This window comes from Neophocaena asiaeorientalis, unplaced genomic scaffold, assembly GCF_003031525.2.
Source record: "Neophocaena asiaeorientalis asiaeorientalis breed wild unplaced genomic scaffold, Neophocaena_asiaeorientalis_V1.1 scaffold427, whole genome shotgun sequence".
NCBI classification, from domain to species: domain Eukaryota; kingdom Metazoa; phylum Chordata; class Mammalia; order Artiodactyla; family Phocoenidae; genus Neophocaena; species Neophocaena asiaeorientalis.
In genome coordinates, this window is record NW_020172280.1 from 255,587 (window position 1) to 282,735 (window position 27,149).

The 27,149-nt window shown below is 44.0% G+C and overlaps 1 protein-coding gene across 1 annotated transcript in view; it reads right to left on the bottom strand.

Moving 5' to 3' along the window:
* The window catches only part of NEDD9 (neural precursor cell expressed, developmentally down-regulated 9), a 281,456-nt gene that overhangs the window by 94,693 nt on the left and 159,614 nt on the right, over nucleotides 1-27,149 (bottom strand). Inside the window, exon 6 of the mRNA XM_024763725.1 lies at nucleotides 16,411-16,598. Coding sequence (XP_024619493.1) covers nucleotides 16,411-16,422 — 12 coding nt within the window. The 5' untranslated portion in view covers nucleotides 16,423-16,598. The remainder of the gene's footprint in view (nucleotides 1-16,410; nucleotides 16,599-27,149) is intronic.

Consider the following 27,149-nt stretch of genomic DNA (forward strand, 5'->3'; position numbering starts at 1 on the left):
TACACTGGGGGAACTTCAGGGTGTGGCTCCGGGGGACCGTCTTACAGTGACAGCCTTGCACAGACAGTTCCTGCTGAGTATCTCATCCTCGGCACTGGTGACATTTGGGGTCGCATCATCTCGTGGGGGACTGTCCTGTGTGTTGTAGGATGTTTCGCAGCATCCCTGGCCTCTACCCACTAGGTGCCAGTAGCAACCCTTCCCCCAGGTCGTGACAATGAAAAATGTCTCCGGACATTGCCTGGGGGGCAATATCACCCCTGGTTGAGAACCACAGATGTAGACCCTGACTTTCAACTTCCACTGGATGCTGGGGTCAAGGACTAAGCTAAACTCTCAGTGACTTTCGTGCCAGCACTAGGCTGTGAGATGCGTGGGCTGCTGTCCTCTAAGTAAAGCATCGTCATGGAGACGAGGAGTTAGACCTGTTTTGTATGGACCCCCAGGTTGACGGGGAACTTTCCAGCAGTCAGAGTTGTCCCAAGGTGAAATGAGTGGCTTCGGAGTGGCTGGTCTTCCCTTACAGGGCAGGTCGGATACCCTCTATTCGCCCTTCCAGAACTGTCTCCACCCTTCTCTTCCCTTCTCTGTGGCCCAGACCCTCACCTGTAGGGACTCCGTGGATGGGCTTCCTTGCCCTCCAGCTTCTAGTTGGAAGGAGGGAGGAGGTGAGGTCAGGGTGTTGATTCCCTGTGTTCCCTCATCCTGCAAGGTTGCTACGGGCTGGCTGGGCCCCCGACAAAGGCTCAGCTCCAGTTGGGTGGCCGCCCTTCAGCGCGCTTGGCCTCCTGCCAGGGAGGCCTCAGGGACCAGCCCTGGCGGCCACACCACCCTGTGGGTTTGCTCTGCCCAGCCCTCACTCATAGCTGGTCCTGGCATCAAATCCTCTGAGTTCCTGTTAAATTAGGATAATTTGGGTATATCATATATTTCTAGCTGGGACCTTGTCTAATGGGCAAAGTCGTGGCGACTTTGAGGATACACAGACCTTCAAGGCCTCTTCTGATCCCCAGATCTATGATGCTATGGTGGGCAAAGGTGAATGTTGCAATAGTTGCTTGACTAGTACTCTGAGGAGAAAAGTCTCTTCAGCTTGGCTGAGGGATAATGCATATTTATTCATAAATATTTGTGCCATCGCTGTGGAGGAAAGACGGGCATGATGGGAATGCCAAGCACTTGTGTTGCAGACGGTATCAGGCATCGGACGAAGAACCCCTCTTTCAAGCCCTTCTTTCTCACAGAATTCTGACTGTTTTCACCCTCACAGTAGACATGTCCTTCAAGAGACTCTGGGCTGTTCCTCAGCCCCAAAATGTGAATATTGATTTATTTCATTCTTCCTGCTAAGATGAGCTTAGGCATGAGTGTGTGACGTGTTCTGCATTAGCTGGAAAGGGAGTCCATCAGAGGGGCTGCTAGTAAAATTTCCTCACTCATAAAAAAAGAGACACAGTAAAAGGCTCTTCCCTTTACCCCACCTCTGGGCACTGTGAGGGCTGTGACATCCAGAGCTGCAGCAACCCTCTTGCTACCATAAGGAAAGTGGAGCCCAAAGATGAAGGGATCTTGGGCCTTGATGCCATCTTTGAGTCAATGAATTGACCAAACTTAGAACTACTCTCCTTCCAGAGTTATATCATGTGACATAATAAATGTTCTGATTGTTTAAGCTACTTTTATGTGAGATTTCTGGTACTGGGCCAGCAGCCCAAAGTACCCTAATACACTGTTCCAGCTGTTCATCTCAGTTAATCCAGTAATGAACCGTAGAGATTAAAAATGTCATCTTAAGCCTCACAGCAGCTTTTGCTCACTCCCTCCTCTAAAATCTTTTAAAATCGGGCTTCCGTGTTACTGTGCTCTCCAGCTTTTTCCTCTGCCCCACTGGCTATCCCATTTCACTCTTTTCTTAGATTCTCCTCTTCTTGTTGGGACTCTTCTCTTTTCCAGCAATAGTCACCACGTGGGTGCCCTCACCCGGTGCCATAAATTTCATTACCAGGCAGATGCTGATGGCCCCACAAGTAAATCTCTAGCCCTGATTGCTCCCCTGCTGCCCAGCCTTGTATATCCAGCCGCCTACTTGACCGGCCCCTCGGCCATCTAATGGGCAACCACAACTTCACGCGTCCGAAACAAAGTCTTGGGGTACCCCCTCAAAATTTCTTCTTCTCCAGGCTTCTATATCTCAGTAAATGGCATCCTCTTTTTGCACAGGCCAAAGTATCAAAATCATACTTTACTCCTTTCTTATTCCACAACATGCAACCCACGCCCTACACCTAACTGTTTAACAAATGTTCCAAACATTCATTTCATTACCTCTTTTCACCACTGCTAGTCTAAGCCACAGAGTTCTCTGTCCTGCATCATAGCAACAGCTTCTTCTGGCTCCTGTGGCTTCTCTGGCCACCCTACAGTCTGCACTCGGCACATCAGCCCCAATGATTTTTCTAGAATAAGTCAGATCTTGTTATTCCCCTGCTTAACCCCCCTGTGATTTCCCATCTCACTCTAAGTACACTCAAAAGTCACTATGCTGGCCTACGATGCCCCGTATGATTTGGCCCCCAGACCCCACTTCAACTATCTCTTTACTGCAACCATATGGGCCTCTTTTATTTTCCTTGAACATGGTTTCTTTTCCTCGGGCCCATGTCTACCTTATGACCTTTGTGTTGACCACTCCCCATGTCTGGGATATTCTTCTACCAGCTAGCCTCATGTCACATAACTCACTAATTTTTTTAATTAAAGTATAGTTGATTTACAATATTATATTAGTTTCAGGTGTACAACATAGTGATTCAAAATTTTTATAGATTATACTCATGTAAAGTTATTACGAAATATTGGCTCTGTTCCCCGTGCTGTACAAGAGATCCTGGTAGCTTATTTATTTTATGCATAGTAACTTGTGCCTCTGAATCCCCTACTCCTATCTTGCCCCTCCTCCCTCCCTCTTCCCATTTGTAACCACTAGTTTTTTCTCTATAACTGACACCACTCACTTTCTTCAGGTCTTCACTGAACTGCCACCGCCTCAGAAAGAACTTTAACACTCGACCAAAACTTAACACTTTAAAACTTTAGAACTTAATTTTAACACTCTGCCAAACTAGCATTTCTTTTCATTCTCCATCTCTTTACCCCGCTTTGTTTTTATTCGTATAATGTCCCACTCCTTGACAGTCAATTACATATGTGTTTGCTTATTATCTGTCTCTCTGACTTGAATATAAGCTCTGTGGGAGCAGGAATTTTGTTTTGTTCACTGCTACATCTCCACTTTAAACAACACCTGGCTGTGTAAGACTTGCTGAATGAATGAATGGCTCAAATCCATTATCCCTTTATTGTATAGCAGAGAGCTTAAGTGGAATCTTAGGTTACAGAGAGAGGGGAAAAGGCAGCTAGGATTAGGACCCAAACCTTTACTCTTCTGGTCCAGGGCTCTTTCTGTTACTTTATACTGTCACATACCTGAATAAGTTAATGATTATTTTTCCTTCAAAGGTAATTTGTGATTTTATAGGGAACAAAGTCATCAAGCACAGAAATGGGTTTCCAATTGGGCAGTTTGTGTCAGCAAGCCAGGAGGGAGATTATGTGTGCATGTGTGTGTGTACGCGCACGTGTGCGCGTGTGCAGTGGTGGAGGGTAGGAGTGCTGGGTGACAAGAGGTGCAAAGAGTCTTCCTGGACTTGGATATCATATCACACCACAAAACCAGTCTAGTATGTAACCTGGACCCTTCTTTACCCTATAGCAAGGAGATGCGTCTTCATGAAGGAGTTAGCTTTCTAAGGATTTTAAAAGCAATGAGAGAAAAAGAAATGCAACATCCAGATTGTAGAATGGGGAGTCTGTGTTCAGTATCAGGGTCAGATCTTTTAAGAACAAACCTCCTTCCAGAAAATTCGGTTCAGTCTGCGATATTCAAAGCAGAAGGGAGGCATACCTGAAGGTGGTAACCAAGTAGCATAGTTTAGCTGTATAAGCTAATAATAAAAGCTACCCTTTATTGGGTGCTTACTATGTTTCAGATGCTGTTTAAGTGCTATTAATGATAAAATCAACACCCATTGCTCACATTTATTTGTGGCTTACTACATGACAAGAATACATAATATTAAGCGTTTAACAAGCTCATTTGACACTCATGAGAACACTTATAAGGAAGGTGCTAGTATTTTCTGCATTTTGCTGATCAGAAAACTGAGTTCTAGATGGATCGTGAATTTCCTAAGATCGTTCAGCTTAAGTGAGGGATTTGAACCCAGGCAGTTTGACCCATAGCCTGTGCTATATTAAACTGCATACCTGTGCCCTCTCATTTAATGATCACAATTCTAGGAAACAGGTACTATCATCCCCTCTTTATAATCCCTGCATTGAATTGCCATAAACCGATACAGGGGCTTAAGCCTCTGGTGCTTTTAAGTTGTTAGTCTTGAAGAAATTGGTCATCTTTCCTTATGGTTTGTGATTGAGAAATGTTCACAGTTCTCTGTACACTGAAAACTACAAAACATGGCTGAGAAAATTAAGGAAGACCTAAAGAAGTGGAGAGATATGAGGTCTTCATGGATCAAAACATTCATTATTGGTAAGATGTGAACTCTCCCTAAATTGATTTATAGACTCAGCACCACCTCAATCAAAAGCTCAGTGGGTTGTTTTTTTTTGTAGAAATTGACAAACTGATTCTAATCTCATATGGAAATACAAAGGACCTAGAATAGCAAAAAGGAAATGAAACAAAATTTTAAAAACAAACAAACAAAAAGATAAAAGAGGAACAAAGTTGGAGGACTAATGCTACTTGACCTCAAGGCTTATAAAGTACACTATTCAAGCTTCAAGATAGACCAATAGATCAATGGAACAAATACATATATAGGCAACTGATTTTTGATAAAGGTGCAAAGAAACTTTAGTGGGGAGACGTGGTCTTCCCAACAAATGGTGTTGGTACAATTAGATATCCACATAAACAAATGAACTTCAATCTATACCTTCCATCATATAAATATTACCTCAAAATGGACCAGAGAGACATGTAAAGCTGAAAACTATAAAACTTCTGGAAGAAGATGTAGGAGAAAATGTTTGTGACCTTGGGTTAGGTAAAGATTTCTTACACACCACACCAAAAGCACAATCCATAAAAGAACAAATTACTAAATAAGACTTCATCAAAATTTAAAATGTCTGCTCTTCCAAAGACAATGTTAACAGAATGAAAAGACAAGCCAAAGCCTGGAAGAAAATGTTCACAATACAGATATCTGACCAAATAATTACACCTAGAATTGATAAGAAACCCTAAAAACTCAACAATAAGAAAACAACCTGTTAAAAATTGACAAAATATATGAAGAGACATTTTATTAAAGAAGACATGTAGATGACAAATAAGCACAGGAAAAGATGTTCAGCATCATTTGTCATTAGGGAAATGCTAAGTAAAACCACGGTAAAATACCCCTATACATCTATTTGAATGGCTAAAATTAAAAGAAAAATATGACCATACCAAAATGTTGGCAAGTGTTGTAGGAACTGGAACTCTCATATACTGCTGACGGGACTGTAAAATGGCACAACCGCTTTGGAACCCAGTTTGTCAGTTTCTTAGAAAGTTAGGCATAGACTTACCATATGACCAATTCATTCCTTCCTAGGTATTTATTTAACCAAAAGAGAAGAAAACATATATCTATGCAAAGATTTTAATTTTGCTGAGTAAAGGGAGCCAGAGAAAAGGGTATGTACTGTATGCTTCATTTATATAACTTTCTAGGAATTGCAAACTAATGTGTAATGGCAGATGGGAGATCAATGGTTTTCTGGGATGGGAGTAGGAAGGGCCAGAGGTGGGATTATAAAGAAGCATGAGGAAATTGGGGGAGGGGTGATGGATATGTTCATTATCTTGGTTGTAGTGATGGTTTTACAGCTGTATGTGTATGTCAACATTATCAAAACTTACAGTTTAACTATGTGTAGTTTATTGTATGCCAATTATACTTCAATAAAGCTGTTTAAAAAAACCAAGTAGTTAACATCTGTGGAGATAGGTTTATACGTGTGTGACAAGCTGGCTTGAGGTCACAGAGTATACAAACCCTTCTCCCTAGACACACAGCAAGACAGACAGGCAGACAGACAGAAACACGTACACACACTAATAAAACACCTGTAGAGACTAGGGATAATGCTCTCGAGTTTTCAGGCCGTATTCTTTATCCCCTGCAACTCTGCACTTTATGTACTGTCCTATATATCCCTGAGGTTCAGTAGTAGAACCTTTTGACTTTATTTTCACTTCAACAGGTTTGTGTAAAATCTAAAGCCTTGATGTACAAGATTCCAGACAGAGTTGTGGGGTGGAGAATGGAGAAGGACCTACTGTATAGCAGTAGGGAGAAGGGACAGGGGTTAGATGCTAACCCACCACCCAGCAGGTGAGAGGTGCCACTTAACCTTTCAGTTTCTGGAAGCTGAACTTTCTAATGAGCTGTCACTGTATTTATCACCTAACAATTACTGCAATTGGATAAGGTGAGAAAAAACCTGGAAAACATTACCTGTCAATGACCTTAGTATCTTCGATGAAGCTGTCTATGGTGGGGTCCCAGATGTAACTGAAAATCAGCGTGTAGCCTGTTAAAATGGTTCAGGTTCTTTCCATCCCTTCACTCTGTGGACTGTTTCTGGCTTACAATATGGCAATTGTTTTGTCAGATCACTAAAGACACTCATGTTATTAGAACATCTTGATCTTGACTTTATCTATGTTTCAGTCAAAATGGCACGAGGCTGGCTCAGCTGCAGTTCCAGAGGAGTGTAGAGTGAGCCTGAGCTGTTGCTGGGTAACATTACTGCCTGCCCAGGTGCACCCCATAAGGTGATGTTTACCTTGACGTATACACCATGGTCTAAGGTCAGTTAGGTTCATAAAACTGATTTTGTTGGCATGCTCAAGGTGGAACTGGCTCACAGCATCAGATGTAGTTAGAATGATTTAAAATAATAAATACAACTGGCAAGTAGACCAGAAAGTTTTGAGGCAGCTCTGTCAGTAGGCTCACTACATGAGGGGCCAAATTATGACAAGGTTGCTTGGTGTCCACAGAACCATAAAACAAAAAGGCTCTTAATTGGTCTTAGGATGTTACCGTCAATGGTTTGAAGCACTTTTGCCCACAATAGGGATGGTTTCATCAAGAGAACCATAATGCTTTGGTCAACACCGCCAAGACTGTGTCTTCCCTAGATGCTTCACGTTGATGGGCTCTGCCATCCAGAGGGCTTCTGTGACACCCTGAATCTTTTCACTGCTTCCTTGGCTAACCAACTCCTGTTTACATAGCCTTCATCCAAACAGGCAAGATGCAGCCAATTAGTTTTCTACTCACTAACTACCCCAGGATCTGTGGGGCTGAAGTCTGAGATGCTCCCATACACCTTCTATTTTATACACAGTTGGATAGTTTCTTGGCTCACTTGCATAGCTGGCTAATTATATCCTTCCTGTTGTTGCCAGTTTGTATGCATTTTATCCGTGCATTTTACTAGTTTCACTCTGAAAGCGACCTCATTTCCAAGTTCCTTAAAGACACCTAACTAGCCTGCCTCCACCTTTCCTGCTCCCCACACTGACCACTGATTTGATTTCAAGCTTTGCCGACAAACCTAATCCCCTCACTGTCTTAATAAGATGGCCATGATATTTCCCCAACTCGCAAGAATAATTTTTTTTTAAAGAAGGGGAGCAGTGAGCATGGAAAATAGAGAATGAGGGACTTCCCTGGTGTCTCAGTGGTTAAGAATCCACCTGCCAATGCAGGGGACATGGGTTCGAGCCCTGGTCCGGGAACATCCCACATGCTGCAGAGAAACTAACCCCGTGTGCCCATGTGCTGCAACTATTGAAGCCCACATGCCTAGAGGCCGTGCTCCGCAGCAAGAGAAGCCACTGCAATGAGAAGCCTGTGCACTGCAACGAAGAGTAGCCCCCGCTCGCCACAACTAGAGAAAGCCCACGTACAGCAAAGGAGACCCAATGCAGCCAAAAAAAAGAAAAAGAAAATAGAGAATGAGGTAGAAAGATTGTAAAATAAAGGCGCATGTAATTAAATTTTGTACTATTTTTAGTATCTGATCTGTAAACCTGGAAATGTGATTGTATTTTGGCTAAAGTAATATAATTGGCACTGCCATAAATCTAATTCCTATTATTATTGTTACTTGACTTTATGTGATAATGTTTAGAGTAAATCAGCACCATAATTTCCAGCCAAGCGGCAGCTATATTTTTATTTCTTTTCCCTCCCTTGCTATTATGGTGGTGGAGGGGAGACCTCAGAATGTTAAATAGTTTGACTAAGGTTCTTAGAGAAACTAAGAGAACTAATGTGCAGCCTTTAACTCCTCAGTGTCGGATTTCCAGATGAGAATGTTAAAATTCAGGCAAAAAAATCCAGGTATAGAACCTGTGTGAAGGTAAAGTCAGAATTTTAAAAAACAGTTGCGTAACTAACTGAGTGCTCCATAGACATGCAGATGGTCAGAGGTGTGGCCAAGGTTTACCCAGATTTCCACACGGGAGTTCTTTCCACGAGGGAAGCACTGCTCTCCAGACAACTTTCAGAACCTGACAAGGAGACCAACCTTCCCTGGGCCCACTTTCTCATTCTTCTCCAGGTGTTTTTTGGAAGGCTCTGTGTCTTCTCATGTTCGATGTCAACCGTGAGGAGGACATCAAGGCGTCTTTTCCGCGAGACAATGTGATGGTTGTAAACCAGGCTGGCACCATCCAGAATTTCTCTTCCTATAAACTCCGTGTCTCCACCCTTTAAGTTCTCTTGACAGAACCAAGTACGAAGCACAAGCCCTAATAGGTGACTTTGGCCTCCAAATAAAGCATTACATGGTATTCTGCTTCTATTTTTCTTGACTTTCCGCAAAGTAATTTTATATCCCTAAGGAGCCAAGAGGCATTTCCTGTAATTAGGGTTGGGACTGGTACTTGCTCCCTGAAACAGTCATCTGTCCAGCTCTCAGACTGAGGGGACTGTGCTGGAATTGTGGGTTCAGAGCAGGGTGGTCATAATCTTCCTCACGCTGGAGTCCTGGATAGAAGGTTCTAGAAACAATGCTCCAGCTTTATCTTGAGATTTTATGAGTCCTTTTATACATTAATTGGAAGCAAGAGGAATGGGTAGGAGGCCTCTTGGCCAGCACTGAACTGAGCTGTCACTGATTAGCTGTGTGTAGCTTATGTTCTCTGGGTCTTCGTTGCCTCAACTAAAAAAAAACTTGAAAGGATTGAAAGCAAGGGGCATTTAAGGACTCTCTGAGGCAAACACTACTATCATCTTTGCACTTCTTAGTTCTCAGCCTTCTTTGGGCCAGTAGCATGCCGGTAGAAGCAATTTACTCCACTTTCCCGGCCTGCTCCCTAAAAGGTCCCGCACCGTCTCTCTTCTTATCTAAGCTGCTGGAAGGGAGAGACCCTGAGATGTTAGGGCCACATGGTGGAAAACCCAGATTCCTCAAGAGAGCTGCCCAAGAAAGCCATGGACTATCACAGGAGTGAGGGCTGAACTGTATCGTGCTAAACCACCAACATTATAGGGCTTACTTGTTACGGCAGCTCACTGCAACACTGCGCTGACTAGTGTGTTCTTCCAGCTCTGTTGTGTCTGAGGAATGGCAAGTATAGGACAGAGGCAGAAAGAGATGTGAACATGGGAAGGAAGCACTAGATGTAAACCTACTGTTTGCTTGGATGTCATTCTCAAGGATGCTTCTCTCAAAGAGCCAGTGAAAAGACAGAGAGGGCTGTGGATAATACTTAAAGCATAGGGGATGCATGGTTCTTTATGGTGTAACGGTGACTCTGTGTGTGTTACAAGGCCCTGGTCAAACCCGGAGAAATATTTTTAAAAAGAGAATAAAGGACGATTGTGGGAAAATGACGACAGAAACCACCTTCATCAATAAGAGAACTCAGAATAGGTCTAAGGACAAAAAGCTCACTGATTCCCACACTCGTGATGTTTGTGTGGAGATGGTGAATATAGAGTCACCTCAGACTTCTTAGTGATTGTGGTATTTTTGTTGTGTTCTTCTAGAGCTTTTTTTTTTTTTTGTCCTATGGAAAGTGATTAGGTCTGGGTGGCTACTGATCATTTGGGGAAAACAGACTGTTCTTCTCATGTTCTTAGTTTAATCTCTTTTCAGAATGGATTCCCACAGATAGCGTTTTCATCTTGACTTATTTTTACTGAGCGAAAGTACCATTTTCAAGAAACCCCCAAAGCTTCATATTTTCGAATAAATGGGACCTCTCTGTGGGAAAAGAAAGCCACAGAAGACAGTGGGAAACCACATGGCCCCGTGTTAAATCAGGGGAAACGTCTGGTAGGGATAAGAAACCTGGTCCAAGCTCAGGGGTCACTTTCTGTGTTCCGGCTCCTGTTTACTTTCTGGACCTAAGTCAGGTGTTTCTTTGACAGTGTAATTTCTGCAGTGCCTCTGGGCTTTGTGATCCATAATCAAACGCAGTAAACCTTCAGCAATCCCATCCAGGGGAGCTCAATTTGACTTGATTTAGATGAGAAAGTTAAATCTCTGTCCAGGCATGTTTCTTTGCAGGCACAGCGACTCTTACACCTGCAGGACACTTCATCTTGGAATATGCTTCCCATTTTCCAGACAAGCTCAGGGGATCCGCGTCCCCCAATAAAATTCCTGTCTGCACTAAATTGCCTTATAGTAGTGATTTATACCTCAATAAAACTACATCTTGAAAAGGAGAATTGGTTTGATTGTATAACTGACATAATTTATGCATGTTTTAGTTTTGGAATAGACTTGGTATTTATGCAAGGGGGAGAGGTCTCTGTGATGTGATGTGTATTTCCACGTTGACAGAACTGGTGACAGTCGGGACAGCGGAAAGAAGTATCCTCGGGCACCTTTAGATCACACCAGAATTTGAGAAACATCCTCCTTCAAGTTAGGAGATCAAACCTCTCTTTCTGGCTTGTAACCAGTTACCACCCACTAACTATCTGCTGAAAGAAAGGGAAGGGGGCAAATGCTTTTCGGATGACTTCCTTGTATGAAACAGTATGCTACATGCTCTAAGTATACATTTTTTATTTAAATCTTTCAACAGTCTAACAAAGTTGGCATTATTATCCTCATTTTGCAGAGGAGAAATTGGAGGTTGAGAGAGGGTAAGAAATGTTAGTAAATAGTGGGGCAGAGATGTGAACCCAGATCTTTCTGGCTCCAAAGAGCATCCATCCTTTTCCCACTAAGCCACTCACTCGCTCACCATGCTGCTCAGCTTTCTCTACGTGTCCAGAATTGGGCTCGATGTTTTAGGGTTCAGAATAGGTCACCTTTGAACCTACTTAGAGACATAATGAGACATTTCTTAAGAAGATGATGGTAAATTCTTCCATGCACTTAGGGAACTTCTGTTCACGCGTATGGCTGTGGACACTGCAGTGCACTGACCAGAAGCCCCACTTGAGACCGAGCAATCGTTCTGTCAACGTCTGAAGACTCGGCCCCTGGCAGCTCTCAACCGAGCCCTCCTGAGATCGTCCTCAACCGAAGACAGCCTCTCAGGCAGGTCATGCCTCCTCCCTGGGGCAGCCCACGTCCTGTGACTAGTCGACCCCTTTGCCTTGGTTCTGGACAACTCTGAGGGGCCACCCCAGAGGGTCTGTGTGATGAGCTGGGGCCTCTATTGTGACGGCACCGCGGTCCAGCTCTCCCTCTGCTTAATCCTGCTTCCTTTGCTGCTCGTATGTGTTCCTGAGAGCACTCCCTGTAACCCCTTGCACGCCAGTCTTCATCTTTCCAGAGTTTGCTTCTCTGGGAACTCGACCTGTGAGGTTGTTAAATCAAATCTGCCCTGTGGATAAATAATGCTTATGTTTAGTCAGTTAATGGGCTCATGTCCCCCTCCAAATTCATAGGTTGAAGTCCCAACTCCCCATATCTCATAATGTGACTGTGTCTGGAGATAAGGTCTTTAAAGAGGTGATTCAGGTTAAATGAGGTCGTTAGAGTGGATGCTACTCCAATAAGACTGGTGTCCTTATAAGAAGAGATCAGGACACAGGCACACACAGAGGGGAGACTGTGTGAGGACACGGGGAGAAGACAGCCAACTACCAGCCAAGGAGCGAGGCCTGAGAAGAAACCACACCTGCTGACAGCTTGACCCTGGACTTTCTGCCTTCAGAACGGTGAGGACACACAGTTCTGCTGCATCCCCTGGGCTGCAGAACTCTGTAATGGCAGCCCCAGCAGACTAATAAAGGCAGATTTTGAGGCACTTCTTCGTTTCAGTCCCTATTCTTCCATCTTTACTCTCAAGGAACACCCAGAAATCTGAACAGGTTAACCGGTCTTTTAGATGCAAGGAGGTAAGGTAATAAGTCTCAGTAGACAGTTTTCATATTCTCTAAAATATGTCGAAATAATATTTTTTTTTTTTTTTTTTTTTTGGAAAATAATCATATTTTTAAAGCGGTGCAAGAGGAGTATGTGAACGACTGCATTTCGTTGCATTTCCCTTTTAGGACAGTCATCACAAGCCTGTAAGTCCTCCGTGTGACACCTGTGTTGGGCCTGGAGTGAACTTATATTTCGTGGGAAAAGGACGCCATTTTCAAGTTCCGTCAGCCAGCACTTTTCTGGCCCTCTGTGAAGCAAGGGGTCCGCGTTGCTTTTCTTCTTTAGGTACTCCCTAACAGACCATGTCCACTGCCAGCTTCCTGCCTTCGTACAGAGGAGAAGAGTAAGGAATGCCAAAGAAAAAGCTTTGCAGTTTAAGACATTTTTCTTTCAGTTTTTCCGAGCCAGCCTTTGTATCTTCCCCAGCAGTGCGTCAGGGAACGTTTAACTACCAGCTTTCTAAAAATGAAACAAAAAGAAGCTGCAGATTCCTGTGGTGTAAACACCCCCATTATGGCTGGCATCAGGCTACCGAGATGGGAGTGCACAGTGGGTCTGCGGGCCGGACCAGCTGCCTTCACGTGTGCCGATTCCCGCTGTACGGCGGAAGAAGGTCGTCCGCTGGCGACCCTCAGCTGGCCCTCCAGGTGGCCCTCCAGGTGGGGCCTGTGTTCTCCACTTTCTCCTCAGGGCTTGACATTTTCATGGTTACCTCAGGGCTTGCTGTTATTTGCGGAGCTTTTTTGTAAGGGGCTTTCTTTTAAGAGTATCTATGAATGTAGCACAGGTTTCCCCAAACGATGTTTCTGGCCATGGACTCACGGTGTCTCCATTGCTTCTCCTAGAACCAGAAAACCACAGCCCGAGGGGGCTCAGGAGAACAGCCACGTCAGCCTAAGTTCGACTCTTCAAGGCCCATTCTCTCTCCAGGCCTTTCCTTACTCTTTGCTTCTCCCATCTTCCGCCTCTAGTGGTTTCCTTTAGCTGCAGAGACTTTTTTTTCTTCTGTGCTCTGGAGCTCCAGGTCTCATTGGAGGGCTTGGTTTGTGCCAAACACAACTCTTAAGCTATTTACATACTTCATCACCAAAACATCCCCTCAAGGTAGGTGGTATTCTCACCCCCATTTTATAGATGAAGAAACTGAGGCACAGAGAGGTTAAGTAACCTGTCCTACTACTGTCAGTGGCAGGGCTGGGATTCAAATCTGGCAGTATGGCTTCACGGCCATATGTTTAACCAGCACACTGCCCCACAAAGAGCAGTAGGAATATAGCCTCAGGAAGCGCTGACAACTGGGAATAAATGCTCCTTTTTAATAGGAGATACTAGCAATTGTCAAATAGTTACATTCTACACAGTGTAGTATACAGTTACATGTACGTGTGCGTGTATGGACTATTTCAATAAAGTTCAATAATGAGGGAAACACTACCCAGAAGGGACGGAATTAATGATCTTAAAGGATCCTTGGACTCTGAACATAGATAATTCCAAAGCAAATTGAGGATTCCAGGAGGTAGGACTGTCCGGTTTTCAGGTCTAGGGCACCAAAAGTTAAGAAGCAACATGTATTTGAAATACCACAGAGCTAATATTCACTGCAGGGACTCAAATGAACTGAAATACTGGCTTGCTTTAGAGAATGCTATCTCCCCTCCCTTGCTCTCCCTCTCTCTCTCCCTCTTCCTTCCTTCCTTCCTTCCTTCTTTCCTTCCTCTGCTTTTTTCTCAGTTTAGTAAAACTGGCTGAGTAGGTATAAAAAAATGAGAAGAGGTGATATTTGTTTCTCCAAAGAAGATATACAGACTGCCAACAAACACATGAAAGAATGCTCATCATCATTAATCATTAGAGAAATGCAAATCAAAACTACAATGAGATATCATCTCACACCAGTCAGAATGGCCATCATCAAAAAATCTACAAACAATAAATGCTGGAGAGGGTGTGGAGAAAAGGGAACACTCTTGCACTGCTGGTGGGAATGTGAATTGGTACAGCCACTATGGAGAACAGTATGGAGGTTCCTTAAAAAACTACAAATAGAACTACCATATGACCCAGCAATCCCACTACTGGGCGTATACCCTGAGAAAACCATAATTCAAAAAGAGTCATGTACCAAAATGTTCATTGCAGCTCTATTTACAATAGCCCGGAGATGGAAGCAACCTAAGTGTCCATCATCGGATGAATGGATAAAGAAGATGTGGCACATATATACAATGGAATATTACTCAGCCATAAAAAGAAACGAAACTGAGTTATCTGTAGTGAGGTGGATGGACCTAGAGTCTGTCATACAGAGTGAAGTAAGTCAGAAAGAGAAAGACAAATACCGTATGCTAACACATATATATGGAATTTAAGAAAAAAAAAAGACATGAAGAACCTAGGGGTAAGACAGGAATAAAGACACAGACCTACTAGAGAACGGACTTGATGACATGGGGAGGGGGGAGGGTAAGCTGTGACAAAGCGAGAGAGAGGCATGGACATATATACACTACCAAACATAAGGTAGACAGCTAGTGGGAAGCAGCCGCATAGCACAGGGAGATCAGCTCGGTGCTTTGTGACCGCCTGGAGGGGTGGGATAGGGAGGGTGGGAGGGAGGGAGACGCAAGAGGGAAGAGATATGGGAACATATGTTTATGTATAACTGATTCACTTTGTTATAAAGCAGAAACCAACATACCATTGTAAAGCAATTATACCGCAATAAAGATGTTAAAAAAAAAAGAAGTTAATATTCACACTGAATGACTTGAGGAATCACAAATAAATGTAATCTGCTCCAGTTTGAATTCATACTTTGGTTTGGTTGAAGCCTCAAAATGTCCAATTCTGTGACAGATTTTTGTCATAGAATCCTAAGACTAGGAGGAATTTTTAAGGGATCATTACTTTAAAACACTACAGTGATATGACAATCTTACTGGTTTTTAAAGGCTTCCAGGAACATCCTTTTATTACTTAACAAAATGTTTTAAGAAAACATTTGTCATTTTGCGTAACTTACAGCCTTTCTCTGTAAATGAAATAGGGCCCTGTTTGGATTGACGGGGCTGCCTGGTGCTTTCTGATTTATGTTGGTGGTTAGTTCTCCACATGACACACACAACGGATTACTGATCTCAACACATAAGGGAATTAACTTTCTGTCGAGCACAAGTTACTTTATGTGCACTTTCTCATTTCATCCTCAAGACAATCCTTCTATCACCATTTTATAAATTTGAAAACAGAGATTCAAAAGCTTCCAGTAAGCGGCTCACACTCACATAGGAGTGAGGCTAAAGCCAGTTCTGCTCCCAAGGTCACCGCGGGAGGCCCCGCCGCCCGTCTCCAATAGAAGGCAATTAATAGGTGCAATTACACATCACTTCTCCTACTTAGCTTCCATGAAACCTTTAGGAAGCCTTCGTCTGATAGGAGAGTTGACTCTTTTAACCCTAACCTCCACCCCAGGCCAAGGTGGTTTTCTTGGGGAATGGCTGAGTGGAAAAGGAATGGTTCAGAGATGACTGGCAGAAAGAGAAAGGAGGCACCAGAGAACTGGCTAATCGGTAACCTAGGTGATCAGCTTTTGGAAGTTCAGAACTGTAACCTACAGACCTGGGCACTAGTTACACTAGCTGGAATATTCTACCTCTATCCCACAAGACTGCTTCCCCTGAGATTTCTGAATGGTAGAGGATTTCCCGTGGGCATCAGCATACCCATGTAAAAAGATTCACCTAACAGAGCAAAATCTGGTGGCCTAAAATCAACCTTTCAATTTCAAGTGTTAGTTGCAGTCCTGGGTGGGAAAGGAATGCCATTTGTATTACTGTTTCAAAGGAATTTGTCTGAGTTGAGTTGGAGGAAAGAGACGCACACGAAATGCCTGGTGTTTTCATCACTACTCACCCTTGCCCACATTTTCCCAGGTGCTTCTGTCTGTTACGCCAAGGAATGTTGGAGCTCTGGGTCTTGAAAAGGACAATTCCAGTGTTTGAGTCGGCTGACCAGGTTCTTCGTTCTCATAACTCTGCTTAAGGAATACACGATGTTCTCAGGCCAGTGTATGACATTAAGGAATACACAGCTTCCTGAGCCTGAAAAGAGAAGTTAAAAACAGTGGGTAGGGACTTCCCTGGTGGTGTGGTGGTTAAGAATCTGCCTGCCAATGCAGGGGACACGAGTTTGAACCCTGGTCCATGGAGATCCCACATGTCACAGAGCAACTAAGCCCGTGAGCCACAACTACTGAGCCTGCGCTCTAGAGCCCGCGAGCCACGACTACTGAAGTCCGTGCACCTAGAACCCGTGCTCCCCAACAAGAGAAGCCACCGCAATGAGAAGCCCGTGCACCGCAGAGCAGCCTCTGCTGGCCGCAACTAGAGAAAGTCCAGGCGCAGCAATGAAGACCCAACGCAGCCTGTAAACAAAACAAACAAAAAACAGTGGGTAAACTCTGGCAGAGGCTGAGATGCTTTTCATCACTTAAGGGTGGCATCATAGCAGCTGGAAAAGCCAAATCTATATTAATAGAAGCCATCAGTTATTCACGCGGTCAAGGATAACATTTATGGAGCTCATACTATGCGTTAGCTGGCACTTTGAAGATGCATAAAGTATGGTCCCGTCCTCAAGGAGCCCACAGTCTAGGAAGGCAAACCAAACAGTACAGTCCTGTAAAACGTTACAGCAACTCTGGTAGAATACTAAGTGGGTCTGGTGAAGGCTCGAAGGAGGGAGAAGGTGAACTTTGGGTGGAGTCTTAAGTGATGGGTAGATGTTTGTCAGGTGTTTCTTACTGGGGCAAAATGGTAGAAATGAGTGATCTTTCACCGTCTGTAATCTACAACCTTAGTCCTGCTACTGATTTAACTTGTTTTCCTACCCCTCTACCCCACTGCCTCATCATCCTCCTTTAAACTCATCTAATATGTTGTTACTCTGATAATCTTGAAGCCACCAAATGTGCCTGGCTCCACTTCTCAGCAGCAGTTTGTGAAGGTCCCTGGAGCCATACGCTTTTCTTGTTTCCCCAAAATGAGGAAAACTGGCACTTTGGCAATGTGGCCTTTAAACAGCTTAGATGCAAAGCTCAGAAATTAGGTTTTTTGGGAGAAAATATTGCCTGGGCTTTCGGTTGGTTAGTACTGGCCAGGTTTTCACTTCCCCTTCATCATCTCTCAGCCATAAGGTTCAGTTTTGGGATGAGGTGTGTGTGTATCTTTATGCACGGTAGTTGAAATATATATTCTTAGAAAAACCCTGATACTTAAACCATGTGGGGCACTTGGAAATCTTTTTGAGAATCAGAAATCTGAATCACTGTAAAAGGAAAATGTTTTTCCTATCAAGAATGAAAAAAATAAAAACTAAATGAATGTTTTAAAATGTGGAGCTGAAAAATAAGGGTTGCGTCTAGGACATAGTAGAAGCTCAGCAAACTGTGTAATTAACCCATCCAGCTGCCTTGATGGAGAGAAGTCTTCCTAGAACTGCTTTCCAAACAGAGGATAATTGGGAGTTGGTCTTCTTTCACTTCTGCTAGGATAGGAACAGCCTCCTATAATTTCAGTTTGATAAACACAGTATCTGTAATCTTGTTTAAGAGGGAGGAAAAGGAATTTCCCTCTGAGGCACTTGCAGTGGCTAGGCAGGAGGACACGGGCCCATGACTTATCGTTCTGCCTAAATCTGTCCATGTCACTCAAGGACCTCGGTCTGGACAGTGGAGAGAACCAGCAGTGAGAGTTATTGTGTTTCTACCATCTGTCCATTTCCCCTTAGGTCTTCACACCTTGAGGCATTTTAACGGCCCAAGGTGTCTGAGCTTAAATGCAACCACTCTGAGCTGATTTGTCTGTGGGGATCCCATAAACTGCAGCACCAAGAATAGACTATATAGAGATTTCATTAATCCTTTATTGTGAAATATAACACACGTACAGAAAGCTGTATAAAACAAATGTGGAGCTTAATAAATTATTGTAACTGTAACCCCCCCTAGGTCAAGATATAGAATACTGCCTGGACCCCAGAAGTTTTCCAGTGCCTTTCCTAATACAGCCCTCTGTTTCCTTTAAAAGTGGTGCTGCCCTTCAGAACTCTAATGGAAAACTGATGAATTCATAAAAGTGCTAACAAAAGATCAAGATGAAAAAAAAATTAATTACATGGGACTGAGTGAACTGATGAGGATGACTATAATTTTTGTGACTTCCTGTTTGAATAAAAAAAACAACCATCCCACAAGGACTCAAAGGCAAAAAATATATAAATCAATTTTCACTGCAAAGTAAAGGAGCTGTTACAGTGGAGGATTACCGGACTGAATGACTGAATGTCAATATTATGACACAGCGTGAGTGTGTGAGTGTTTGGTAATTGCAATCACTGTTGCTTTTGTTGTGGTCATCCATTTACAATGCTTGGTGTCAGTTTATTTATCTCTTGTAAAAATAAAATACAGGGGGCTTCCCTGGTGGCGCAGTGGTTGAGAATCTGCCTGCTAATGCAGGGGACACGGGTTCGAGCCCTGGTCTGGGAAGATCCCATGTGCCGTGGAGCAACTAGGCCTATGAGCCACAACTACTGAGCCTGCGCGTCTGGAGCCTGTGCTCCGCAACAAGAGAGGCCGTGACGGTGAGAGGCCCGCACACCGTGATGAAGAGTGGCCCCCGCTCGCCGCAACTAGAGAAAGCCTTCGCACAGAAACGAAGACCCAACACAGCCAAAAATAAATAAATAAAATTTTAAAATAAAATAAAATACAGTGTGTGTGTGTGTTAAAAAAAAGAGAATATGTCTGCCACTGCAGGGGACATGGGTTCGAGCCCTGGTCCAGGAAGATTCCACATGCTGTGGAATAACTAAGCCCATGCGCCACAACTACTGAGCCGGTGCTCTAGAGCCCGCGAGCCACAACTACTGAAGTCCGTGTACCTAGAGCCTGTGCTCTGCAACAAGAGAAGCCACGGCAATGAGAAGCCCGCGCACCGCAAAGAAGAGTAGCCCCTGCTCACCACAACTAGAGAAAGCCCGCATGTAACAACGAAGACCAAACACAGCCAAAAATAAAAAAATACATTTATTTAAAAAAAAAAAAAAAGACTGCCCTAAGCCACACACAGGGGCTCTCTGCTGGGCCTGTGCTTCGGGGCTTCAGCTCTCCTCCAGCCGTGCCCCTTTCCAAAGGGACAGGGGCGTCTGTGAGGCCAAGAGGCCATGTCCACTTGGAACCCATGTCTCCATTTCCAGACAAGGCACCAAGCACGGGGGCGCTGGAATTCCCTGTCCAAATGATTCCAGGCCCACTCCCAGGTCTTCCCGGGGCTCTTCCTCAGTTCCACGTTCCTGATGGGTGGCCCAGGGGCAGATATTTGTAGGATGCTGTGGATGAAAGTTAGGGAGTACACATACTTGATCACAAGGCCCTTGAGATATGGGATGGAGGAGGGCTGGGAGGAGAAGGTGGATGGCCCGAGGGTCTGGGGGCCGGCTCTTCTTGCGTCATGCGTTCCAGCAAGAAGCTTTAAGCCATCCAAGAATTCTCAGGTCCAACCTGGTCTTCCAGGTTGCAATGAAGATACATTTGTCAAGGTAGGAGGATAGAACATCTGTTATTTAATAGCTTATTAGTTTAATTTACAACTTTTAAATATTTAGGGCTATGGTATGCAGTTCTCCATTTAAGCCCCACAGATGTTAGCGGTAAGCCTGTCTAGAGGCAACTATCCTGACTATGATGGTAATCCCTCCTTGCTTTTCTTTATACTTTACCCACTGAAGTCTGCATTCCTATATATTAGTCACTCTTCCCTGTTTTTGAACTCTGAATAGACAGATCATACAGTATGTATTTATGTTGGCCTCTTCCACTTGGCATTATGTTTGTGAAATTCATCAACGCTGTTGCCTATAGCTGTAGCTTGTCAATTTCATTGCTGTATCGTGTTCTATTGTATGGATATCCTTCCATTTTAATGCTTATGGACAACTGAGTTGTCTCTAGTATTAGACCATTGTAAACAATTCATGCTATGCAGATCTTTATCTATTTCTATTGTTCATATACCTAGGAATGGAACTGTTGGATGATGGATATGCATATCTTCAATTTTAATGGAAAATACCAAAATTTCCAAAGTGGTTGCACCAATTTATAGTCTTAGCAGCAGGGTATGAGAGTTTCCATTGCTCCTGACAAAGTTTGGTACTGGTTTTTAGTTTTAATCATTCTGTACTAGGAGTATTTTTAGTATGCCACTAAAAAGTTTCTTTCCCCCCCCACACCCCAGTTATTTCGTGTTGGAAGATACTAAAGTGATTCTAGTAACTTGGAGTTCCGAGTTGACTGCTAATAATGTTAGTAGATGTATATTAAGAGAAGATCTGTGGCCTTGGAAGATTCACAGTCATAAGATCCAGATATGCAGCTGGTGTCGACCTCATCCTTTCATAGGGATATGTGTGTCCCCAGAGTGTGCTCTGACCCTTGTGGCTAGGTACAAATTGCTGAATTACCCAGCTTGGGCCAGTCAGGACCACCTTAGAGGAGGAAGATCAGCTGAGGAGCCCACTGGCCACAGCTCACTAGCATGCCACATCTGGCAGCATCTGTCCCTCCAGGAGGCAGCCATGACCGTGTGCTCTGGTCAACAACAAGCAAGGGGCATGTGCAAGGCTCGTCTGCAGAAACAGGCACAGCCTGCTCACTGCCCACTTCCTTCTCTACCTACCTGGGCCCCTGAGCTTCCTCACTTCACCCACCTCTTGCTAACATCCTCAGCCTCCTTGCCCCTTTGTCCTTTTTTTTTTTTTTCCCTTTGTCCTTTTAATGCACCCTCCTGGGCAAAGCCCAGCTCTGGATCGACTCAACTGTTTACTTTCCCTACATCAGTCTCCCAGTTGTTGAGCATTGCTGGAAAAACCTCACACCCTGCAGGTGGTGCTACTATAAACTTCGGTCACCAATGCCATCTGGACCCTTGTTACTGTCAGGCAGCCCTCCTCTGTTCCCCTGGTCAGCTCACCTCCCATTCTCCCATTTTTCTGATACAACGATAACAGATCCTCTTCTGTAATGATGTATTGGGTGCCTACTCAAGACAAAACTGGCTATTGTCCACTATACACAGGGCTATTTCAAACTTTCCCCACCCTCCTCAAGTCTCTGGTTCTATTTTCTGTCCATCTACTGAGCCCCAACCCCAAACTCCACTGTCAGTCTCAATAGGCAGGCTCTCCTGCTTCACGAAGAAAGTGGGGCCATTTGAAGCAACTCCCTTGAATTCCCTCCTCCATATTTGTATATCATTTTGCATCCAAACTCATCCCTTTCTCCTTCCCACCTCCTTGTGATAATACAGGAAGTGTCTCCCCTCCTACTTAAGCTAATCCCTCTGCCTGGCCTCAGGGCCATCCTCTCTTATCTTCCCAGGGACATCTCTCTATGCACCCGCTCTCTCCCCTCACTTCCTCCCAGCAGTGGTCAAATACGTTCACATCTCTCCCTTAAGGACCTGGTATCAGGGACTTCCTTGGCTTGACAAAGATCTTCATCCAGACAGGGCAGGAAGCAGTGCTATGGATTGAATTGTGTCCCCCAACCCCTGCCTCGACCCCCCAGTTCATATGTTGAAGTCCTCATGCCCAGAATCTCAGAATGTGACCTTGTTGGGAAACAGTGTTGGTGCAGATGTAATTCATTAAAATGAGGTCATACTCTCTTTGGATCTCAGTGTCCCCATTTGGGACATGAGGGGTAGCTGGATAGTACTTTTTGTGGAGTGCAGCTCCAAAATCTGTGGGAACAGAGGTGGTGGGATGGGAGAGGGAGTTTAGGAGAGAGGGCTCTGAGCTCTCCATCTCTCCTTTGACCAAAGCAGGTCCAGTTTTAACTGTTTTATGTTTGGGAACTTTTGGTAATATTTGGCTTAAAAAGTGTTTCATTGTTTAAAAAATAAAATTAAAAAATTCAAATCTACTGGCTTAGGTGATATCTCAGATCCTTTCCAACTGCAATAGCCTATGATTACAAGGTTTTACAAGTTAACACATATGGGTTTGATGAACACATAACACAGATTTTTCTCAAAAAAAGCCTGATTTAATAAAATTTATTTCTTTTCAGCAAAGGAAATTTGTTAAAGAACTTATGAAAGCAATTTAATTTTTAAGCCTTTTAAAGACCTTCATATAGAACAGTCGTAAATTAGAAAAGCAATCTTTTTTGGACCATATGTTGGGATTTGGGGTTTAGAAATATGCCCGCTGTCCACATGGGGCTATTAGACCCATGTGCAAGCAAGCACTTGTACACAAATAGGACCTTCAGATGACGAGCTCTTGAGAAGAATAACTGTGCCTGTTCCATCTTTGTTTCCCCAGGACCCAGCTCAGTATCTGGTACACAGTAGGTGCTTAATAAAAGTTTGTTGAATGAGAACATATGATGGAGTAGACTCTTTCCCTGGAGCTCGGTGAGAATTCTTGGTGGTAGGAAGGAAAAAGAACTTCTTTCTAAAGGAAGGGGAGGGTGGAGTGGAATCCAGAAGAGGGGCAGGCATGGGTAAAAGTGGCAGGGCTTCTGCGTGAAGGATGGTTATTTCTGTGGGATGGGATATTCACTGTTGAGAAAGGCAGCTCTCATGGTTCCCTCAGGACAGTCTAAGTTCCTGGTTTCCTGGCAACCTATTTTATTTCCCACACTGAGGCCAGTGGACCACTGAGTCTACATTTTCCCCATTTCTCACTGGGTGTTTCCCTAGCCTGGTGTCTGCTCCTTATGTTTAAGGTCCTTGATGGGAAGGGGCCTGGGTTGCTACTAAGATAAGCCAGGTTCGGCAACCTTCATCTTCCATCTGGCCATACACAACTGGCAACGCGGTAGGATGTTCATGGCAGGAAGACCAGTGGCCTGAAATCAGGAGACCTGGGCTCTAGTCCCAGGTGTGTGGCTTTGGGCAACTCAGCCATTTCTAAGCCCCAGTTTCCTCATGTGTAAGATGAAGGACTCAGACACAAAAATTCTGTGTCTTATTTAGGTTATTGCTTGGATATATAATCGGTAGGATACGATGAAAGGTATTATTAACCAAAGACAGTATCTCTCTTTCTCTCTGTCTCTGACCCTGTCACACTGTGCGATGTTTCCACCTTGCTGTGCCTTTGAGATAAGGCCTTGAAGGCGATGGTGAAAATGCAGTGCTATTTAATTAAAAGGCACAGAAGCTAAGCATTTATCAGTAGTGAACGTGATAAATTGAGTGTATTTATCTGGTCCCCCTTTCACCACCTGGGTAGTGTCCTAAGGGAATGGGGCTTGCCCTGGGTCAGATTTATGGGTAAAGGGGTCCGAAAGACCCTCACCAAGGGACCAGGCAGTGTTCCATAGAGGGGGAGCAGGGCCCCAGGCAGAAACCAGCTGGGTCCCCCTTATGGCTCTGCGGACAGCTCTGGGCCCAGGACTAGTGTAGCCAGCAGAGCATACTGGCTGTTACTGTCTGGCCACTGACAATACCTGAAACAGAGGCCTCTTGACACTGCATACTTATTGACTTGTCTTCCTTAGTAATTTCAGTTCCCTAGGCTGTGGAGCCTTACTAGATGCCGGCCAGCTGATGACAGAGTCCTTCTATCATGTTGGGATTCGTGCAGTTTATTTTGGTAGGTAACTAAGACAGAAAGACAGAGTTAACCAAACACTTCATAAAACAGTCCATCAGCCACCTGCTCGCAGAGCGGAAAGTCAGATTTTTTTGCCTCTCTTTGGCAGAAAGATCAGCCTTCTCTTGATTCCCATTCAGAATTCTAACCAGGTTACCTGTGAAAACTTCTGAATTGTGGTATGTATATATTTTCCATTTGTGTAAAAACAATAAATAAATAGCACTTATCTCATCTGGCCACGCCAAAGAAGAATTTGTTGAGGATTTAATACCTTAACGCATTGGACATACTTGAATTTGACTAAACAGTCAAATTGGGTGATTTGGCTCAATTTAACCAGTTTAAATATCCTTGGTGTATAGATTTTCAAGTGACCTTGGTTCTTTAAGAGTGATCCCTGAGGGGACTGGCTTTTAAGTGAATTGGAAATGCTCAGATATGTTTCAAAGATCTATAAAATAAGCCTTTCTTTTGCTTTAAATTGGTAAGACTCAGTAAAGAGAGTGAGGTGAAAAGAGCTATTAGTTCATCCGTGCGCACATCTAAATGTGCACCCCGGAGGCATAGCAACTAATAATTCATGTTTAAAAATTTTCTGCAAACAGCAAGATATTCCAAACTACAGCCAAAACCCTGACCAAGAAAAAAGGGAACGGCAGTGCTCATGAAATAAATGAGAATGGAAGTCAGAGTTCTAAGTCCTTTAAACCCTTTTGCACTTAGGTAATGTCTTGCTGAGCACATGGCCCTGGTTCTTTTCCTGGTCTTTGTCAGCAAACTTTTAGGAACCTCCTGGCAGAAGAGGCCTTTGTCTCAGGCAGTTTTCTGCACCTTCCACTCCTGTCGAGTTCTTAGATGCTGACTATTTATAGGGACTTTCAACTGCCTCCTTCTCCCATCTGGTATTAATCTTTATTTCTTCTTCTTTACTAGGTTCTGACTCATCTCTGCCCAGACTGACAGGTTTCCTGAGGCCTTGTTTCCCCAGACGTGGTGCCCCACCCAGGTAAGTCAACTGGCTGTTGTCCATGAGGAAAGGAAGGTCTTGATTCCCAGGCTCAGAGAACGAGGCCATGATCACTCAATTTTCCAAGTCAGAATTGGAGAGTTTTCCTTAGTGCCTCTGTTATTCCCACTCCCCACATCTAATCAGTAATGGGATCTTGTCCTTTCTAGCTCCTTAGGACCTCCATACCCCTCCCTTGCCCCCCATCTCTCCATCTCAGCTGCCACTGTCTTAGCTCATTGCCTCTCTCCTGGACTGTTGAATTGTCTCCACACTTCATCCTCAAAACAATGAGGAAGACTTTGAAGAGTTTTAACTGAGAAGTAACGTGATCACATTTTCTTCTCACAAAAATCACACTGAATCTAGTGGATGAATTGCAAAGGCGTCTGGAAGGGTGGTGGAGAGAAATCCATTACAAAGCTCTGCTAGGGTCTAGATGAGAAATGAGGAGGGTCCGGTTTAAGCCCATGACAGAGACAATGGAGAGGTGAGGAGGTGGGTATTAAGCAAGTAGAATGGATAGAGCATAGTAACTGGTTGGAATTAGAAGGCAAGGGAGAGGGAGTGTTTGTTATAAATGTCTCCCAGGTAGAAGCTTAGGAGATTGGGTGGATGATAGTATCATTATGAGAAAGAGGCAATTAAGAATTAAATCTGTGAGAAAATGATGAATTTAATGACATGTGAAGTTCCAGTTTCATGTGGGGAATGTCACGTGGAGAGAGAATCCATAAGCAGTGACATACAAGTCTGGGATTCAGAGTGAGGTTAATGTTGAAGACACACATTTTGAGTCTGTGTTTATAGCTGGTAGTTAAAGCCAGGGAAAGTATGACACTAGTGGACAGAGCTTAGAAAGTAGGAAAGGAAGCCAGTGGGCCCCCAGGGAACGCCACAGAGGGGAAGGGGCTGGAGAGGTAAGAGGAAATTCAGGATGCTGTGCTGTTACAGAAAGCAAGAGAGGAAAGAATTTGACAACTGGATTATGGACGTTCTTAAGAAAATCAATTTCAATGGAGAGTTGGGGACAGACGACAAATGCCATTGGGATGAATAGTGAGAGGTGAGACGTTTCAGACAGTGAGTCTAGATTTCCCTTTCTAGACACTTTACCATAAAAACAAGTGGAGAAATGGGACACAGAAAAGATGACATGCAAGGGCCCTGTCTTAGGAGCATGTAGCAGTGGCCTGTGCACAAGAGAATAGAAAGGCAACTGTGATGCTTAATTTTATGTGTCACCTTGGCTGGGCCACAGGGTGCCCAGATATTTGGTCAAACACTATTCTGGGTGCTCCTGTGAGAATGGTTTTGGATGAGATCAACATGTAAGTATTATGATTTTAATGATTTAAGTAAGTAGACTGAGTAAAGCAGATTGCCCTGCCTAATGTGGTGAGCCCTATCCAATCACTTGAAGGCCTAAACAGAGCAAAAAGACTGACTCTCCCTGAGTCTGAGAGAATTCCTCCTGCCTGAATGTCTTTGAACTGGGACATTGGTGTTTTTCTGCTTTTTGACTCGAGGCACTGGCTCTTCCTGGGCCTGTCAGCTTTTGGACCTGCTTCAGACTCCACCATCAGTTTTCCTCATTCACAGGCCATCAGACTTGGACTGGAACTAGATCACTGGCTCTTCTGGGTCTCCAGCCTGCCTACCCACCCTGCAGATATTAGGACCTGCCCATCTCTCTAATTACATGAGCCACTTCCTTATAATAAATCATATATACATGTCTTCAGGTTATTGCTTCTGTTTCTATGGAGAACTCTAACTAATACAGCATAGAATGGAAAATAAAAGGGAAAAAAAAGGAAATAAGGAAGGAGGGGAGAGCGAAGGGAAGGTGTGAGGTGGATGAAGTCCGTGAGAGCCTATGTGCTTCAAAACTGTAGGGAGAGAGCGCGTGACCGTTTAGCTGTCTGTAATCTCTGATGGCATTGAGGACTCATTCCTGTTATGTAACTAGAAT